This window comes from Scleropages formosus, chromosome 8 (assembly GCF_900964775.1).
Source record: "Scleropages formosus chromosome 8, fSclFor1.1, whole genome shotgun sequence".
Classification (NCBI taxonomy): domain Eukaryota; kingdom Metazoa; phylum Chordata; class Actinopteri; order Osteoglossiformes; family Osteoglossidae; genus Scleropages; species Scleropages formosus.
Window position 1 is genome coordinate 29813329 of NC_041813.1, and position 20638 is coordinate 29833966.

The 20638-nt window shown below is 49.8% G+C and overlaps 2 protein-coding genes across 2 annotated transcripts in view; both read left to right on the forward strand.

Annotated features, from left to right (window-relative positions):
- Window positions 1-2638, forward strand: part of LOC108941768 (inactive phospholipase C-like protein 2) — a 51957-nt gene extending 49319 nt beyond the window's left edge. The window contains exon 6 of the mRNA XM_018764595.2: window positions 1481-2638. Coding sequence (XP_018620111.2) covers window positions 1481-1681 — 201 coding nt within the window. The 3' untranslated portion in view covers window positions 1682-2638. The remainder of the gene's footprint in view (window positions 1-1480) is intronic.
- A 7794-nt stretch (window positions 2639-10432) lies between these two features.
- LOC108941793 (potassium voltage-gated channel subfamily H member 4-like) overlaps window positions 10433-20638 on the forward strand; it is a 31056-nt gene continuing 20850 nt past the window's right edge. Inside the window, exon 1 of the mRNA XM_029254213.1 lies at window positions 10433-10914. Coding sequence (XP_029110046.1) covers window positions 10839-10914 — 76 coding nt within the window. The 5' untranslated portion in view covers window positions 10433-10838. The remainder of the gene's footprint in view (window positions 10915-20638) is intronic.

Here is a 20638-nt window from a genome sequence, read left to right on the forward strand (position 1 = left end):
CACACAATAGCTCTGCTGAGGGTAATAATGTGCTCGGAAACACCCTTCCTCGTCCAGGCCGTGTGCGGCGGCGTCCGCATTGGAGCGCAAACAATGACGATCGTGGAGAAGCGGGAGGCCCGCCAGCCGCCGGCCGCTTCCCTCCCCGCGACAAACAGCGAGGAACAAAGGGCTCCGTTCGTACCCGGCTCGGGGAGGGGTGCCCGCGTCCAGCCCGCAGTGTCGACGAGTTGCTGCGGCGCAGGGTTCGAATGGGCACGCGGGGTGACACGACCGGCACCGCCGGCAGGTGACCACGGCAACCGGTCGGCGTAAATGCTCAAAGTAACAATGTTTCAACATAATTGTAAAATTCCAAATGTTTTTGAAAAATGATCCTATTGATACACTGTCACAATGAATCATACACATTAGTCAGGGGAACCTGCTGATCAGTACGGTTCATCACCGGAGGGGTGGGGTCGCCGAAAGGTGGATTACGATGTTGACCTTTGCATATTTCGATGACACTTTTCTCTAAAGCGCCTTACGATATTAGGCTACTTATTTACCCATGTATAAAACAGGGTAACTTTTACTGGAATCGCTCAGGGGAGGTGCTTTCCTCAAGGGCTGCAGCGGGAGGTGGGATTCAAACCCGGCTCCTTCGCGTTGCAGGCGAACACTCAAAGCACCGCACCACCTGCCGCTCCCATGCGGCACCGTGGATGTTCTGGAAGGTCTTCCTGTCCACATGGAGCAAAAGCCGCGAGCGCCAGCTGGCCGCGTCGCCGAGAGCGTCGATCGTTTCGTGGCGGCGCGACGCCGCCCAGACGGGGCTCCGCGCTCCACCCAGCGTCGGGTTCCGCTCTGCCGCGTGGCTCTCGTCTCCCGCTGCGGCGGAGAGGCGCGGTGCTGCCTCCTAGAGGGTGAGAGCGCACATTGAGCTCGCGGGGCGTCGTGCGGCGTGGCAGATCTCACCGGGGAGATAAGCAGGCGCGCAGGAAGCGTCGAAGCCCACACACCTTTCTTGGCTTCCGCTCGCGAGGCCTTGCGATCCCTCTTTTCGAGGGCAAACGTGGTGAAAAACAAAACGTTTTCAAAGAGGAAGGTTTCATTTCTGCTCGCTTGCAACTCGAAGTTACCGAAACTGGGCTCTTTCGCCAAAATGGTGAGCTGAAGAAATGAGGCAAAAAAAAATCACGATCGTAACATTTGTTCATTTGTCGGATGCTTTTGAACACATGGTCTTACAGTGATTTGCCCATTTGTACAGCTGGGTAGTATTTACTGCTGCAGTTTTAGGGCGATTACCTTGATCCAGCGTTGTGGAACAGGAGGTGGAATTCGAACCCGGGACCTGTGAGTGGAAGGCGGCAGCTATGCGCTCTACACCGGCTTTAGATGAATAGCTTTGATTGGGTGGGACCTCTTCTCCAAGCTGGCCCCTGATCTGTGTATCTTCTCTGTGTATCTTTGTGTGTGTGTGCGCGTGAGACAGGGCCAGGCAGACCTCCTGAAGCACGCCAAGGGCGAGGCGCTGGACACCCTGCGGCAGATCCATTACGCCGCCCAGTCCTGCGGCCTCAGCAAGAACGGCACCGTGTCCCCCGAGGTGGGCGGAGCCAGCGGCACCCATTCCCTACCTGACTCCACCCCCATCCCGGAGGCGGACGCGGTCAGCGACACCGGCTCCAGCTGACCTTCTGTCCGCACGCGCAGGACGTCAGGTGGAGAAATGAGAGAAGGACGTGCAGAGGAAACGAAAGGGAGGAAGCCATCGGCTCCGGCAGAGGGCTGGAGGAGGAGCCATAAGTTGGTGGGCGCATCCCGGATGAGTTACCGCGGTGCTCCGCTCTGCTGCTCACCTGCGCCGATCTGCTGATCCGCTGTGCTCTGCAAACGCTGCGCAAGCCTCCCAGGAGCGCGTGGCTTTGGCCCTCGAGCTTTTCTCCGGGTTCACGAGAGTTCACACCCTCCTGGTGTTGGGAGAGACCAGCAGGGGGCGCTGGCCGGTCTCAGACTTCGTTGGAGTTGCGGGTCTAAGCGGAGGGTGCCGCTCTGTGCCAGCTGGGGGCACTGCAGATGCGGGCACATCCTCGCACGCAACCCTCCGGCTCTGGCGCCCCCTGCTGGACAAGACTGCGGAGTGCCTCAAACCCGCTCTCAATTTTTCTTTATCAATTTTTAACGCTTTGCTCCCATCTCCCGGCCCATCGCGGTGGGCCGCATCTCTGATGAGCAGCGACTCCCTCGTTCGCAGGGCTGCCGGAAACACCGGTGAGCTGGAAAGCGCTGCTGGTTCGAGGAACTGCTCCGTCGCATCAAATGGGAATCCCTCGAACCCTTGAACAGGAGCCACTGGGACCATGCGAACACGTACAAGCAGGACTTTGAGCGAAGTCCACCGTAATATAGGAAAATTAGTCTTGGAGTTAAAAATGATTCTGACTGCAGAGACTCGGCAGGGCAGCATCACGACTAACTGTCATAAATACTTAAATATTGGCATTATTATACAAATTTGTTCACGTCGTTATTTTATAGACGTAATACCCCGTGTTACGTTGGTCAGGGGGGACACGGATTGGTGTGCGATAACAGGGGGCAGCGAAACTGTGTTCTAGTTAATATTCATCATAACAAATAAATTAATATTTCGTTCTCTCTAAGGTCACTGTGGAAATTGAAGAAAATGGATCACGGCTTCTTTTACTTTCCTGTATTCCTTTATTCCTGTATTCCTTTATTCCCATATTCCCTTCCCTATATTCCCATATTCCATTATTCCTATATTCCTTTTTCTATAGTCCTCTTTTCCTCTCTTCCTCTAATCCATTATTCCTATTTTTCTGTATTCCTTTTATCTTGTATTTATTTATTCATATATTCCCGTTTTCCTGTATTCCATGTTCCTTTTAATTACTTTTTGACAACATACAGAACCACCATGGTTTTATGGACTTCTAGAAGCGCTCCCATTCCTTCTTCAGTGTTGGCCACATGTCACACGGGGGACTAAAGGGACACCGGACCTCTGCAGCACACGGGCCAGTCTGCATGAGCGAGTGAACGCGGTAATTCTACTCCTTTTCGGCGCAGCTTATCCGCAGCTCTCATCCCGCGGCCTCAGTCGTGTTGCCTTCCTGACTCTCGCAGGCGTTCTTCAGCATTTTGGACTCCTCTGCGCTCGTTTGTCCGCCCCGTTCATCGTTTCTGGGCGACGAGTCGCTGGAGAGCGCGACGAGTGAACGGACTCATGGGTGTTTTTTGCGCGGTGAGTGGAGCTGCACCTGTGACACCGTATATATTTACCTCACCCTTTTCTCCAGAGCCACTTGCGGTTATTTACCCATTTATTCACCTTCGTCATTTTACTGCAGCAATTCGGCGTAAGTATCTTGCTCAAGGCCCCTGCTGCTGGAGGTGGGATTCAAACCTGCAACCTTCAGGCTCACCGGCATTAACTCTAAGCACTACGCTACCAGCTCCCTCTGAAGGGATTGTGTTTAGTGATCCTCCTGCAACGCATACCTTCAACAGTGTGTCTCCGCCAGCCATGGGCGTGTCAATGAATTTCGACGGCTGTCTTTGGGTCTGCCAGCAGGTGGCGTAGCGGTTAGAACCCACACATTGCAATGAACGGATCCAGCTTCTAATCCCACCTCTTACTAGAGTACTCTTGATGAAGGAACTTACCCTGCATTGCTCCAGTGAGGAGTTATCCTGCTGTAGAAATGCTAAATCTTTGTAAATCGTGAGTGACTTTACAGTAATTTATGGTACTCAGGGTGAAGGGGTGCTCCTCTGAAGTGGCCGCTGCTCCACTGCGGTACTGCGGTTTTACCGCGTCTCCGAAACACACGTTCGCTCTCCTGGTTTCTCAACTCATATTTCTGCCCCCGTGACTCCTGGTAGAACAGCGTGTGTCGTGTACCGCCTCAGCGAAGCGCCGCCTCCCCCCCCCCGAGGATCCGCGCACCGTCGGGTCAGAACAATCGATACGTTATGTAAGTTCTTATTATGAGTCAGTTACACGAGTGCGTTATTACCATGTTATTTTTCTACAGGAATAAGAGCGAAGATGAAACCAGGTTTACATTAACTGCATAACTTTTGGGTTGCAAACAAACATTTATTACTTTGTGAAAAGAGGACATCAACCGTTCCGTTAACACGACAGTACGAGGGGACAGAAGCACTTTATACTATGGTATACTATACTACACCATAGCGAGACCTTTGTTCTCTTTTAACCACCATCTCCTCATTCAGCAGTGCATGTTTACACGCAAACCTTTCGGTGTCTTTGTGACGGCACTGACTTTTCCTCAACTTGCTCTGAGGTCATGTGGGTTCCGTCCCAACGGGCTCCTCGGCGACCCTAAGGGACACCCGTCCCTATCTGGGGCAAGAGCCTGGTAAAATGTATCCTGGCTTCTTTGAGCCTCCAGCCTGTTGAACCCTCGAAAAAGTCACTCGAGGGTCTGAGGGTCAGTATCTCTGGCTCAGAGCAGAGGTGTTGACCCTAAATCCACACGTGACCGCAAGAAACCATCTTTTCAGGTGTAATAACAGGCTCAAACTGGGCACGGTGGTGGTGACAGGATCATGGCTCACCCATGATCCCCATACTGTTATTATTGATTTTAGCCAGTGAGCGGTCACTGTCCTGTGGTCACTCCGGTTATTGCAGATGCCTTCTAGCGGTTCATAACACAAGTTCCGGTCCTCCAGTATCTCCAGCAGCACCACTAATCCATTTACAAACACAAGGACACTATGAATGCAGTATCAAGTACCATACAGTGTTTGTACTGCATCACCTGAGGACACAAAGCACAATTTAACAGAGAAGAAATACTTTTGGCAGGAACATCCTTGAGGATGGAAATCAGAGACATTTCGCTGCAAAGAGCAATGGTTTATTTTATATTATGTTTAATTTCATACTGCTATATCATTGTCAATAACTGCTAGTCCTAAGGGGGGGCTCATGGTGAGCTGGAGCCTAACCCAGCAACAGAGGGCGCAAGGCCGAAGGCAGCGCACCCAGGACAGGACGTCAGTCCATCACAAGGCACCCCAAGAAGGGCTCAAACCCCAGACCTGCTACAGAGCGGGCACCAGCCAAACCCGCCTCCTCCTACAGCTATATCGCCATGAGCTATTTGGGGTGGTATTAATGTGCCTGAAAGAATTACAATTCATTTATCACTCATTATTTATCCAGTTTTGAGTCAGAATTAGGAGAAAGGGAAGTAACACGGTTCCGTGTCAATATGCAATAATGAATACAGCTGAATGCGAAGATGAGGGAGAGTCCTGAGTCGGTGGAGGGACGACGCTTTCTGGGGAGTTTCTGCCAAGGTCTTCACATTTTGAAAAGGTCGTGCTTGTGGTGCGACAGAACAGCGCTGTGCTACAGTAATTCGGAGTGCTCTATACATTCATTAATTTCTCCAAAGTAAATTGCTACATGGTACCTACAAGTGTTGAACCATTTATACAGCTGGGCAATTTTACTGGTGCGATTCAGGGTAAGTACCTTAGTCAAGGGTACTGTAGCTGGAGGTGGGATTCAAACCTGCGACCTTTGGGTCCAAAGACTGACGGCAGCGAGGCGAACATGGGATTCTTGAGGTGCGAAGGGAGGTTTTCTTCGCCTGCCGGAGAAATCGAGGATCTCAAGTTGCTGGAGGAAGGCGGTTGTGTTGAAGACCCCTTTGCGCTGAACACCTCATCACCCGTCAAGTGTCACCGCAGGTTTGTCAGGTACATCGGGATGGAGGACAGGTCCCAACTCCTGTCCTCACCCGGTGAAACCTCAAAGGAGACCTTTCTGTAATGAAGGGGCCAAAACCGTATTTTTACACCCTTGCTTCCCATAGACTGAAAACACACGGTCCGTTACTTTTTGAATTATTGATTTGACACTTTTCTCCAAAGCAGCTCATAGGTATTTGCCCATTTATACAGATGGATAATTTTACTAGAGTGGTTCAGGGTAAGTACCCTGTTCAAGGGTCCTACAGCAGTAGGTGGGGTTCAAACCTGCAACCCTGGGGTCGAAAGGCATAACTCTAAGCACTGCACCACCAGCTGCCCCGATACACGTCCTTCCCTGGACTGTGGTACAGCACCCTGGTAAGAACGGCCACAAAAGCACTGATGGTAACAAACGGCCCCGCCGCGTACAAGCCGTGTCTCTCAGTTCCTCAAACAGCAGGTGGCGCAGCAGTTAGCGCCACCGTCTTGCGCTCAGCGGACCCCTTGCCGAACCCCCCCTCCCTCCGTAATGCACCTGATCGGGGTTCTTACCCTCAACTCATACAGTGAAAATGACCCAACGGGGTAAAGGAAGTTATCAGGGCGCATCTACACGAGAGGCTTTTGTCGTGACGCCCAATTAAAAGGAAAAGCTGCAAGTTAAAAATTAAGAAAAAAACCACTATGATGTCTGTTAACGGGATTATTATTTCCGTTGGCTGTAATCTCGCGGGGTGTTTCGGCTTTGTGGGAACGCGAGATAATGATGTTAACTTCCTTTGTGTCAAACACACTGCTGGATTTGGGCCAATTAGAGCTCAATGCAGTGTGTCTCCGCTGCTCTTCTGGACATTGCCGCCCACCGAGGATCACCGGGAGAAGTGTGTGTGTGTGTGTGAGTGTCCTAGTTACAGCTGCTGGTGAGGGGTTGAGTCCCCCTCCCCCTGACACAGAGGTGGAGGGGGGTCTTCGAGAGGGAACTTACGAATGATCCTGCACGGACTCTTATACATCCACAGCTTTGACTTCCGAAGTGGAAATGTGACCTTATCAAGGAAAAAAGGAGAAAAACACAAATATAGGTCTGGTTGATTTAATTATTTGTTTTGTTTTAACTTCCGTGCACCATATTCCTCCTCTTTAAAGAGATATTCTGGTGGCTGGTTGTTGTATCGCTGAACGCCAGCTCTTCGGTAAAGACGGGGCCTCCTGGGCTTCTCACGTCTCCGCGTCTCAGAGAACCCAGAAGGAGAAGGCATTTCGGGCTGGAGGCGAAACCTCCGAGACTTCCGCGACAAATATTCCCGCCAACAATTTCATTGCTATTTCACCCATTCATACCGGCAGATGTCGGTGTCACGTCCACGCCCACAACACAAGCGACAACACCTGACTCCGCACCAGATCCTGAGTAATCGCTCGCCTTATAAAGACCCTCTTCAGCTCCCGTACCGTTGCGGAGTCTCGTTTGGGACAACCGCCCTTCCCCGCGTTACTGCGCGCGCACACTTACTCTATTCTCCGTTCACGATCTCCGATTCTTGGACTCCTTGCTTCCTTTTCCGACCACGTCCACGGATCCTCGTTCCCGTCCCGCTCGCCGATCGACCGACCCTTCGCCCGTCCCTGGTTTTGAGAACGTGCCTCTTCCCTCATCTTCGGCCGTCCCGGCTCCCTGTGTTCCGCGTGACGGTTGGCGGAAAAGTACACTTTAACAGAAGCCCGCTCCAGCTTGGGGTTCGAGCCAGCAACCTTACGGATGAATGTCGGAACGGCCCGCTGAGAGCATCCGCTCGGGTTCGTCCACGTCGGCGAAGACGGAGACGCGACATGTCCCGTTGACACAAAGCTGCAGAACCCGGCGGTTGCCGGGGGTGGGTTTGGTGCACACTCGCAATGCTCGGGCTTGACTTGGCCCTCAATGAGGAGATTACCTGAGCTCAGTGGGGGGCCCTCCCTGAGATCCTTCTAATGACAAACGGGGACGCCGAGAAGCACAATGGACGCCTCGCGGCAGGAGAAAATCGTTGCCTTTCATGGATTGTTCCTCCGAGCCATCGACAAGGATCGGACGCCCATAAAAATAGAGCGCATCGCCGGCCGGAGGGCCCGGTCCCGCTCCGTCATCGCGGAAGCCCTGCGCCGTGGACCCTCGCGAAGTGAGACCCCCCACGAGGTCTTCGCCATTATTTCCAAGCGTCCCACGGCGTGACCTCGCCGATTGCACGGCTTGTCTGAATAACCCTCAGTTGGTCTACGGTGCCGGTGGGTTCCGTGCGCGCGGTGTGCAATCACAGCTCTGCGCCGGAGGGGAATCGGCCAGTGTTTGTACTGCGCTCGCCGCTCTCGGCGCCTTTTTGCGAAAGACACCGATGAATTGCTGCACTTGAGCGACACGATGTTCGACGCACAGCTGTGCGAGCGAGTTGGATGGGGGGCGTTGCTGCCGAAGTGGCTTTATTGTCATTTCGGCCACGTACTGCTGGTACAGTGTTAAGCGACACGAAACAACATTCCTCCAGGACCATAGTGCTACACAGAAAACAATATATTATATAACAATGATATATTACAATATATTATCGTATATACAATAAAAAAACCATGTCACAATTTAATAAGTGCTGTAAAATGTAAACATAATTGTGAAAAAAAAATATATATATATTGCAAAGGGGAGGCCAGAAAATCAGAAATGTCCTTGCTGTGATATCGCGTCACATGGCTGATTCTCTACACGCTTTTAAAATTCTGCCTCACTCGTTGAGGGAACAAAAGCAGAAGCTTTTCCAAAATCTCTTTTTGTGTCTGTCTCCAAATTTCCTAAATATGTTGTTTTTTTTCAGTCCTTCTTCTTACGTCCTTCGCAGTCGATGAAAGGAGGCAGAACAGCGACACGGTAAATGGCGCTGCTGTCTCACAGCGCCTGGGTGGTACGAGAGGATGTGGGGTCGATCCCCGCTCAGTCTGTGTGAAGTTTGTATGTTCTCCCTGTGTCTGGGTGGGTTTCCTTGGGGGGATCTGGTTTCCTCCCACACTCCAAAATCATGCTGTTCAGGTTCACCCATAGTGTGACAGAGAGAGAGTGTGTGTTCCACTGATGTATGGATGAGTGACCCAGTATATGTAGTGTATCTAGCAGTGTAAGTGTTTGGGTGCTCTGGTTTCCTCCCACAGTCCAAAGACATGCTGTTCAGGTTCCCCCACAGTGTGTGAGTGACAGAGAGAGTGTGTGTGTGTTCCACTGATGTATGGATGAGTGACCCATTGTAAGTAGTGTATCTAGCAGTGTAAGTCACCTTGGTGAGTAAGGTGTGTGGGCTCATAACACTACATAGAGATCATTGGAAGTTGCTTTGGAGAAAAGCATCTGCTTAAGTAGGGGGGTGCAGTGGGTTTGACTGGGTCCTGCTCTCTGGTGGGTGGGGGGTTTGAGTCCCACTTGGGGTGCATTGCGATGGACTGGCGTCCCGTCCTGGATGTGTCCCCTCCCCCTCCAGCCTTATGCCCTGGCTCCCCGTGACCCCCTGTGGGACAAGTGGTTTCAGATGGTGTGTATGTGATATCTGCCACATAAATAAATGTATCTACCGCATGTAAAAATGTATAAATAAGAAATGGACCATAGAGAGGTGGCTGCGAGGGAACACCGATGTAAGAACGTCAGTCTTTCTACTCGTCTGCAGTTACACCAAATACTCTATAATCCTTCTGGCCCCGTTGCACGTGCGGCTGCTAAGAGCGCTCGGCCGCATGGGTGCCGCGCTCCTTCCGCTCTGGCCAGATGCGCGGCGAGACAAAGCGGGGAGGCCGCATTCTCGCAAGCGCTTATCTGGCCTTGTTCGCGTGCCTGGCGTCAGCTGAAAAGCGCTCGTGTTCCTGTCTTTCAACGCGCCGGGAACAAAGAGCCCCGCTCGACCGCGAAAGAAAAGGTGTTGTGCCCAGAAGATGGTTTTCCATCTGCTTCTTGACAGATTGGCTGTGAGCAAATTCGTTCCGTTGTCTTGGGTGCGTTTGGATCGAGATCTTTTGTCTTTTATTCCTTATGATTTAACAAAGGAGTTCGGCCTCCTCCGTATGTCTCCCCGCCCTAGGTGCGTTTGTCGGATGAGGAGGAGCTGTGACGCACACTGTAAATAGTATTTCTATAATAAAAAGTGGTATATTTGTAATTTATTTAGCCAATGTTGTTCTCCCAAGCAACTTACGGCATTGATTATAGGTGGGTAATTTTACTGGAGTAATTTTTTTGGGGTCATGCATATAGGGTAAGTACCTTAGTCAGGAGTACTACAGCCAGAAAAGGGGATTGAACCTACAACCTTTGGGTGCAAATGCAGCAGCATGAACTTCCATGCTACCAGCTGCTTTTGTCTTTCTCTCTCTAGCAGGATGCTCTCTCTCGCCCTTTGTCTCGCGCTCTCTCTCTACCACACACACAGTGTGGTTTGTGTGTGTGTGTGTGTGTGTGTGTGTTCGTTAGCAGAGGTGTATCAGTGGATGCCAGCTTTTCCGCTCTAGGAGTGTTTCCACTCAACTTCCCCCCCTCTTAAGGGCACCAACAGGAACATTTGCTGGTGTTCGTTGAGTTCTGCTTTCACTGCTGACTGAAAGAGTGTGTCGCTGTCACCCCCCCCTCCCCGTTTTGTGACGCCGCGGCAGGGATGGGTTTCTATAGAGAAGGGTGCGCGAGCGCCTTGAGCATCAGCGGAGGAGGAGCGGCGGAGCGCCGGGAGCCGAGAGGGCGGGAGAGTGCAAGGCAGAGAGAGGCGGCTGCAGGAGACTCTCGCTCGCCGCTCCTCGTGTCTCCGACTGGAAGCAGAGGCGAGAGGCTCTGCTGAGAGCCCGAGCCCTGCCTGGTGGCGCTTCCTGGCCGACGCTCATCTCTGCTCCGTTGCGCAGGACCGCAGATCCCGAGCGGGAACCCGGCGTGACCTCAGGCGAGCGGCCAGGTGACCGGGGACCGTCACCTGAACATGGGCTGGAGGCGCGCGGGGGCCTCCTGCTGCGGGACAGGGAGAGCGTCCCGTCCCCGGAGCGTCCCGCCTGCGATTTCCGTCGGGGCAAAGTGACGGCCGCATCCTCTGAAGATGCCGGTGATGAAGGGGCTGCTGGCCCCCCAGAACACCTTTCTGGACACCATCGCCAACCGCTTCGATGGCACTCGTAAGTAAAGGGCGTAGGTGCCGAAGTGCCGGCGTGCGGCGCTGGGTCAGGTGTTTCCCTAGTGCGCGGCGGCTGGCGGATGCGCGAGCGACACGTCAGGGCTGCGATGTCGAGTTCTCCTTCCAGGATCCACGTTCCTTCCAAGAGCAGCGGTTTCATTTAAACCCGAGACGGGCCGTGCCGCGCTTCCGCGGAGCGCGAACCAACGCTTGTCGTGATTCCGCAGCTTCCTCGTATTTTAAGAAACGAGCACTTTTTAAATCGGATGACTCAGTTTTGCTGAAAGTTGCATCATAAATTCCAATAACGTTTCCACAAACGACGCTCCCGTTGGTCTCCTGGGTCTCAGAGCTGCAAGTATTATGGAGTGAGGATGTGAACTGAATGCAGGTGGTTAAAATCACCTGTCTGCAGGTAATACAGCCACACACAGCCAGTGGCATGGTCGTCATGTCGAGTAATGGTCCCGTAATGGTCCGCCCTAACCTGGAAAGGAAGAAAAATATATAATTAAATAAAATATATCATTAAGAAAAAATAAATAAGTAAAAATTGCAGTGATGATCATAATGGATTATATACACAGAAAGCTTTTCTGCACTGTGGGCCCAACAGGAAAAGTTACTGAATTGGCTATTTGATTTTGTTTTTTATTTTATTTTATTTCATTGCTTTTTGTGCCGATGAGAGACCTTCGACGACGGACTCGTAACGACCACCTTGCAGATTCCCACACCTGTGTGCTAAACTCCTCACATGAGGTGCAGTCATGGTATATTGCTATATGGTATATTTTTCCATTTTTTTTCTCAGCTGATGATGATGATGATGATGAAGTGCCTTTTGGTGATTACAGAATCATGACCACAGCTAGGAATAAAAGTATTCGGGAAAATATGGTAAGATATACATTACAGAGAAAGTCAAGACTGATGAGAAAAAAGTTTAAAAAAAAAAAAAAAAAAAAGTAATTTTTCAGTTATTAAAAATGAGCTCCCCTGCAAAAATGTATTATAGATTTAGTGTGATTTTCATTGCATTACCTTGGTGGTTTTGCATCTCGACCCCTTGCTATTAAATATAATTTCTCACTTGCTGATTTGCATAAGCTGAATGAACTGGGTTCTCATACAGCGCCGTTTACCGCGCCGAAAGGGCCGGGGTACCGCAATCCGAGCACCGTATGCCGCCTTGTTTTCGCGGCCCTGTTCATCGCCATTTCTGTCTTTTCTCCTCCTCGTTTGTTTTCCTGGAAGTGCGACTCTGCCCCGCATCGCTGTGTTTACGATCACACCCCCGCAGCATCTCTTCCCATCTCATTTCCAGCACCGTTAAGCACAAAGCGCGACACCCAAGTGCTCTCGCCGAGTGTCACGCTGCTGCCCCGAAACAACAAACATTGTTTTAGTCCCACCGTTCGGTTTGATTGCTGCTCGGGTGCTGCACTGCGGTGTAGTGGCACCATCATATGCCCGCCTGTCCGCCCACACACACACACACGCACCATCTGAAACCTCTTGTCCCATGCGGGGTTGCTGCAACCCAGAGCGTAACCTGGCAGCACAGGGCATAAGGCTGGAGGTGGAGGAGACACACCCAGGGTGGGACGCCACTCCATCGCAAGGCACCCCAAGCGGGACACGAATCCCAGACCCAGCAGAGAGCAGGACCCGGCCACACCCACTACGCCACTGCACCCCCACCATCGTATGCATGTTTTATTAATAAAACAACCACACTGAGAAATGTTGAGCTCGCTTTATTCTAATATGACTGTCCTCTATTCCAGCAAAAATGTGAGGTTTCCCCATGTGCAGAAGTTTGTAGCTGGAAGTGCACATGGATGAACCCAGAGCCTCACACACACTCATCACATGTATGATACAGCGTGATGTAGTATGAAGTAGCTTATGCCGAGCCGCTGCGGAGAACGCGCCAAAAATTTTCACCACCTGTACACTTGCGGTGATGGTGAGCGACAATAAAGTGATTTGATTTGACGTGTTTGTCGTGAGCTTTTTCGCATTTATCCAGTGCAGCTGCCCGTCCAACCTGTAGGTGGCGATGTAGAGAAGTCCTTGGGATGGAGGTGGGGGTGACAATGGACTCGGGTTCCTTGCTATTACCGGTGGTGTTTACGACCTTGGTTGAGGAGTTTGCGGATGAGCGTGCGCAGCGATGTAGGACACGTCGACTTCGGGTTTGGCGGGAACGGCGTTGCGGGCGATGTGTCCTGCTACACTCGCAAGGCTGGCGTCACCGACGTGGGGGCGTTCCCGACCCGCACCGAACGACAGGACTGATCCTTTCGAGAGGGATGACTAAGCGGCCTGGATGTTGACAACACGATGTACCATACAAAGCGAGGACAGCGCGGTACGTGAGCGATGAAAAGGAACAACCCGTCAAGCTGTTTTTATTACCAGTAGCAGACGTGGCGTTAATGGGCTTGTGACCGGTCTGCTGTCGCTCATTCATAAAGCGAGGCGCAGACGGAAAGTGTTACGCTCCTCACTTTGGACTCGGCCTGTTGATTTTTCTTTAAGATGATTCAAACGGTCTGGCGGCACAGCGGCGCAGCGGGTGGCGCTTCTCGAACATGTGCTCGGAAACGGATTTGAGCGCAGATCGCCGTGGGCGCAATTTGTGGTTTAGTCGTCGCCGGTTCAGGTGTTTCAGTTGAATTGATGTAAATTACACCAGTGCAGGTCTGAACTACCTGTCCCGTGTGATGGACCGGCGTCCCGTCCAGGGTGCACCCTGCCTCGGAGCCTGCTCCTTCGGGATGGACTCCGGACCCCTGGGACCCTGCACTGGACCAACGGTTATGGGTAAGGGAGGAATGGATGATCAATGACAACGTCAGGGGGACGGCAGGTAACATAGGGGTTCGCGTTACTGCCCTTGGATCCAAAGGTTGCTGGTTTGAATCCCACCTCCAACGTGGTCCGCGCAGATCCGAATTTACCGTTGCTCGCGAGGGTCTGAAGAAGGGCTCCGTGCGCCTCCGCAGACCCTGCTGATCTTATTACCCCTCCGCAGCGGGGCTTTCCTGTGTTCTACTTTCAAATCCCCGCGCTCGTTAATTTGGATTTATAAAGCGCCGATCCCACCTCACTGGTCTTAATTAGAGCTGTTGGGAAGAGACGTGTTTGTGCCAATATTCATCTCCATTCTATTACGCAGAGGATGTTGCGCTCAGTGGCCCGCCGTTGATCGACTTCATCTGGACGAGACTCGCGCCGCATCTTGTTCGCTACGTCGCATATTGAATTATGGACTCTTTTCTCCGTTGACGCTTATTTATAGGGGCTTTTAGCGTTTAATAATAATTCAGTCATGTGACAGAGCACTTTGCAGTACAAATTTCAAGATGGATTGGAAAGGCAAATAGTAATATTTTATAAGGCATATGAAAGGCATAGTATTTAATTTATGTATTTATTTATTTATTTAAATCTTTGTAGGTCATGAAATAGAGCTTAAAGAACAGCGACTACTACTCTTGCTGGACTGGAAAACCCAGAGTCACCCTGGGCGTTTCTTGACAGTGAAGATGTGTATGACGGGCGGCGTGGTGTCATGTCAGACAGCCTACCGGAACTTTCCAGACCTTCCCGCCGCTCAGCGCGAGGAGCCGTCTGGGCCAGAGCACCACATTTCTGCCCGTTGCCTGGGAGACCACATCCCACCCCCCCACGATGCTCGAGTGCAGACAGATGGCCAACTTTGGCCCACCCTGTTCCCAGTGGGAGGATTGTCCCTGTCCCTGTCCCTCTCCTTCCGTGCGCTGGGGTCTGCTTTTTATATGGAAGAGTCCTCGGTTGACTGAACGTCTCCTCCAGAGTCCGACACGGTAGCAAAGTATTGCGTGGTAATGAGCGCATCCGCATTGTCCATCTAGTAAAAGAAGTGTTTGACTTCTTGTAATATGGTTCTCCACAGAGTACTACAGTATAATTACCAGCGTGGGCGTTATATTCCTAGAATGCTCTTTCTGTGCGGTAATTAAGTGCAGAATTAGCATATAATTTAATTCTGATTAGTCCACATAGCTCTCTATATTTTATCCTTTTGTACAATGTCTATTGTTAGGGGTCTTATTTTTTCTTTTTTCTTTAATTCACCCTTTGGTGTTGTGTTTCTGTCCTGCGTTTTTACTTTTCCCGCTGTTGTACCTCTTAAGTGCTCGTGTGGTAGCAAATTTTTTTTTTTAATGGAAGCCACTGAAAAAGGATTATTGACACAATCAATAATCAAAGCCAGTTTGTCTCTCAATGACCTGTGCTCTTCCAGTTAATGGGCGCGGCAAATTAATCCCTGTCCTGCCCCGAGGATTAACCTGAGCTCCTGGTTCCAGGGAAACAGAGCTGAAAGTAAACTTCATGTCGCTGTGTTACGTTCACACACAGTTTGTACCCAGCTTGTAACTCCCTTCACCTGCAAATAATCTCTCCGGATTTTTATTTCCCTGATCTGCGGCATTCGGTCCAGCAGGACAAAATGAGTTTAAAAGTTGTGCCAAGCGGCTGTGCGAGACACACTGTGGGGCGCACTGCATTGTGGGAATCGCGTACCCCCTCTCTCATTTGAGTTCTGGTGCTCTATGGTCTTATTTACATATTTGCCTGTTTCTGTTTCCATCCTCTGTTTAAAACCATTGTGCTTCAATTCTACTGTAATCATTCTGTTTGAATGTGTTACGCTGCTTTTTCTGTACGACACTAGGCATCATTTAGGCCGATTTTGGGGGTAAACTCAGAATGGGCCTTGAACAATTTCTAATTTTTGCTGCAAGAAACAATGTAATCATTTTTTAATCTGTTTTTTTTTTTTTATATTTGGAGCATTTTCAGCAACAAATCAGAACTGCATAGCAGAGGACAAGTGTAATTTGTTTAATATAAGACTACTGCTGCACGCTTCCTGTCTGGCAAATGGAAACAAATTTTCGACATGATGTTTTCTGCAATAAATGACTCGATGATGGACTGCTGGAACAGGTCCGTTTCGGATCGACTAGTGAACTTGAGTCATCTGTCTACGAGGTCAGCGTAGAACTGATTCAAGCATCAAATGTCAACGGCAAACGAACGTCTTCGCCGTTTACCTGGTCCATTGCTTCGTCATCTTGAGCCACACCCATGAAGATGTTGACAGGTGTCCATTTAATGAAGTGCGAACAAGTCTTGGCCGGACACTCGTGCCTTCAGCCGCTGCTCTGACATTCTGAGGTCGCTCTGCCGACACCTCAAAGCCACTTTTGTGAAAAGCATGCAGAACCATCGGCCACTCGGAAGAACAGCCCATTAAGAAAATGCTCAAGGCTGCTGAAGGGACCGTTTGGTTTCTAGCAACTTAGGAGGAAATGCGTTGCAAGATCATCTTGCACCCCTTCAGATGTGCACAAGAAGTCCGAGCGGAAGCGCTACAATCACACGAAGGCGTGTGGACGATGGACTGAGCGGAACAAATCGAAAGGTTGATTGAAAAGCTTCAAGGTCCGTCATTGTTCACCGATGGCATAAACCTGAACATCTTTGCTTTGATACTGAGCGTCAGAGAAGTACAAAACGTTCAGATGTCGGTCACGATATGTATATTCACTCGTCAGATCTTGGGAACAAAATGATACTCATTACTTAAGAATAAGGTGACTCTCAATGACTGCTCTCCACAACACGTCGGTATCTCAACAGTCGACTCGACGTTCCGAATTATTTCAGTTCTCCTTGAGAGAAGACGTATTTGACATATTTGTAAATATTTTTTAATGACCTTTTTTATGAGACCCTGGTCTAATCCACCCCCTCATCATTACTGCTGTGCAGCTAAGTGTATAAAATTTAACATCAGTCAAACATCCTTCAAGTCACAGTTCCAGGAAATACTGCTTCTGTTTTCTGGTGAATTCTTTAAAAAAAAAAAAAAGGAATAAATAAATAAAATAGTTCAACGGCAAGCCTAGGATTGGGAATCCTTGCAGGGGGGAGTTTTACACTTCACCATGGTAACACTACTAGGATATAAAGCTTCCTTTTTTTGCATGTACTGACCATCCTGGGAGCTGTACTGTTAGTAGAACATGGCTTTTAGGTAAAATACAGCAGGTCCAGTGTGATCTATGTTACTGTGCCACGCAGTAAAACGGGGTTGTCCATAGGGACAGTGAGACTGGACAGATGGAATGGGCCGAGGAGAGTAGCTCTAAGTCCAGGGGGCTCCACACATCCCCCGAATGGATGGGTTACCAATGAGTTATCAAGGGGTTGCTTTCATTGTGGGTTCACTTGTGAACCTTGCCATTATTCTAGGAACTCAAGGCTAAATAATCCGTCGCCCTTGTTTTGCTAACTTTCCTTGCTTTGCAGTTGTGTAAAAGTCATTGTCAAGCACGTTGCAGACTTTTTCTGTCGTTCATGTTCATAACAATTCCCATTTGGACCTTTTTTCTAGTCGTGTCAAATGATGATCTCAGTGTTTGTGCCTCTTACAGCCTGTTGACTATATATAACATGTTGATGTGCTTGACTCATCTCCGCGAGAGTCGGCGGGACGGTTCTGCGGTTCGACCACGTTTCCACCGTACAGGGACTGGGAGATGGAGAAAACAAGTGACGGAAGAGCAGAAACCAGAGATCCTGCGGTCCGCCGTTAGGAATATTAAGATCAGTAATGGACAGGAAATAGATTCCTTGAGGGGGTGTTTTGCCGATACGTCCCCTCCCGTATGAGTCCGTTATGTACTTCTAGCTTCGAGAGCTGTTTTACAAAGGTGCCGCATTCGCCGTTTGTCTTTTACCAGAAGTAAAACTTATACCTCGTCTTTGCCCAGAGGTGATGTCGGGGAGGGAGAGAAACGAGCTCTGTCCGAACGTACGTCCACAGCTCCACGTGTCGCGTACAAAGAGCTCTGCCCGAAGTCGTTCATCATTTGCGAGAACGCAGCTTTTGTGTCTTCGTTTCTGCTGCCCTCATCCCACCGCCCTCGCGCGCGCTTGGCTTTGTAGACCAGGGTGCTGCCGACGAATAAAGGAGCCGCACGAGGCCACCCGCCGAAAGACGGGAACACCTTCAAACAGGAGGGAAAGACTGATGCTAGTCGGAGGCAGAGCGGAGGATTCATTAGGTGTCGTTCGGCGAGCGACGGCTCCCAGTGAAATGGGACAAGCTATATATAGGCGTGTCACTCTGCTCCACATGAAATCCCCCAACAGTTATTATTTTTCTTTTTTCTCGCATTCATTATCCGTTCTCTCATTTGCTCGCACGCGCATGAAAAAAGGTGTCGCAGCGCAGACTAACCTATAGTGGCAGGTCATTATATGAAAAGTTAACCTGCCCTTCGTTCCTTACCTTGTCATTGATGACACGTGTACCGCAGTCATCCTCGTACCCGGGTCTCCGCTGCATTATGGTGCCGGCGTCTGGCAGAGGAATTCAAATGCCGAGGTGTCTGCGAAACCTGATATGCGCCAGGTTGTGTGTCGCTAGACGGTGACCTTCACGCTACGCAGTGTTGGAACACGGATTAATAACAGCCCGTGCTTTAATTTTCGGCGTATAATTGACGCGTATCTATTAATGTATCTGCGTTTCACCGTTTGTTCATTCTGTTATCCGTACACAACGCCACTGACCTCCGACTCAACCATGAGAAATTGCAATTTTCATTCAGGTACCTAGAAGGAGTAGTGAAAATACACACACACACACACACACACACACACACACACACAGTTTCTGAACCGCTTGTCCCATACGGGGTCGCGGGGAACCGGAGCCTACCCGGCAACACAGGGAGTAAGGTCGGAAGGGGAGGGGACACACCCGGGACGGGACGCCAGTCCGCCGCAAGGCACCCCAAGTGGGACTCGAACCCCAGACCCACTGGAGAGCAGGACCTGGTCCAACCCACCGCGCCCCCCATAGTGAAAATATTATTTGCAAAAAGATAAAAATCTTATCTTATCTTGTCTTGTCTTATGTCTTGTCTTGTGTTGTCTTTTCTTGTCTCGTCTTGTTTTGTCTCGTCTTATTTTATCTTATCTTATCTTATCTTCTTATCTTATCTTTTTTTGTTTTATCTTATCTTTTCTTATCTTATCTTATCTTTTTTTGTTTTATCTTATCTTATCTTATCTTATAATCTAAGACATGGTTAAAATACAGTATTTCGACAGCAAGGTACGAGATGGCAGTGTTTCGAAATAACATGGTAAGCGCCGCGTAAGTAATATTTAGCTCTTTGAGGACAGTAATCTGGCGAACCACCTAAGCTGCTGCTGTTCAAGTCGCCGTCAGAGAAGACTTGGCGGGTTCAAATAAAGATGGCACGCCCTCAAAATGACAAAATCTGGCACATGTGTCACTGCAGTGAGATTTAAATAGACTGCAGGTTGCGTTCCTCTTTCTGCAAATCACTTGTGGTTTTTTACCGGGGTGTGTAGGGGAGCCGAGCGTTGGCTGTAGAAGCGATCCTGCAGGGACTCGAATATTATCCGCCTTCACCGCAGTTCGCGGGAGCCTGATTCACTCTGTTTACTGTGGATATTCCTATACAGACAGCCCTCGACTTACGCAAATAGACCGTTCTTCACCCCCGGCCTTACGTAAGTCAAAATGTACATATGTCGGATTCCCTCCTCCTCCCCCACCATTCAACATAATAACATGAATAATTTTTCCATCTCATTTATTGCACCTTGACGTTTCTTGGTTATTATTGTTTTCCTGCTAATTGTTCCTTTCACGTGCTTCTTTATACGTGCAGCACCTTTCACCTTTTGTATTTATAGTGGATATGACTAAACCTGGTTCCTGAGCTATAGACGATAATAATTTTTCTCCACCATCATACTTCCTTATCTTTTCAATTTCACCTCCACATCGATCGCTGTACGCTTGCGGGACGGTTCTCGTTTTTCTTCAAGCGCACGTTTCCAGCAGACATTGTAAATAATGAAAAGGGTGGAAAACATGCAAAAAAAGAAAAACACTACGTTGACGAGAGGAGATGCATTCACAGCTCAAAACACGGGAGAACTGGGAAGATGCGGCTTCCCGCCTTGTCGGCGCAACCAAACTTATATTTCAGATGTTTTGCGTAAGCGCTATTCGGGGAATTTTTTACGGAAATCCGGATTTACGTAAGTCGAATGTACGTAAGTAGAGATGCGTGTGTACATTGGTTGAATTTTGTGATATGGCACCTGCAGAAAGGGGTGTCAGAAATACACAGAGGTCATGTTTTTTGAACACGGTGTTAAGAAGCATTCGGTGGAGGCCAAAATCCCCCAACACGCGATCAACGCTTGCAAAGAATGTGGGGAACCTCTGACCGTTGTCAGTTTATCGACGCTTGTCTTGACATAACGCACCCCGTCTCCATTCAGCACGGTCATCGGTGATGCCGTTGATCAACCTTCAGCTTTTCACTGAACCTGCTACACCTATGCTGTGAAAAAAGCTGTGATTTTAAGTTTCAAGCCGTTTTATTAATTGTGAACTAGAATTAAACATCCTCTAATTTTCTTAGCTCTTCTCCGACTGTATATTCTGCGTCTGATCGCCCTGAAGTTCGCACGTGGTTTATTTTTATTTTGCCAACGCGGTTGCGTTGAGAGCACTTTATTTTATGAACGGTAAACAGAGTAGCAACGTGAAGCGTCCAAAATACACGTAGCTGCAAGTGTAGGACATACCCTCGTCTCAACGGTTCCAT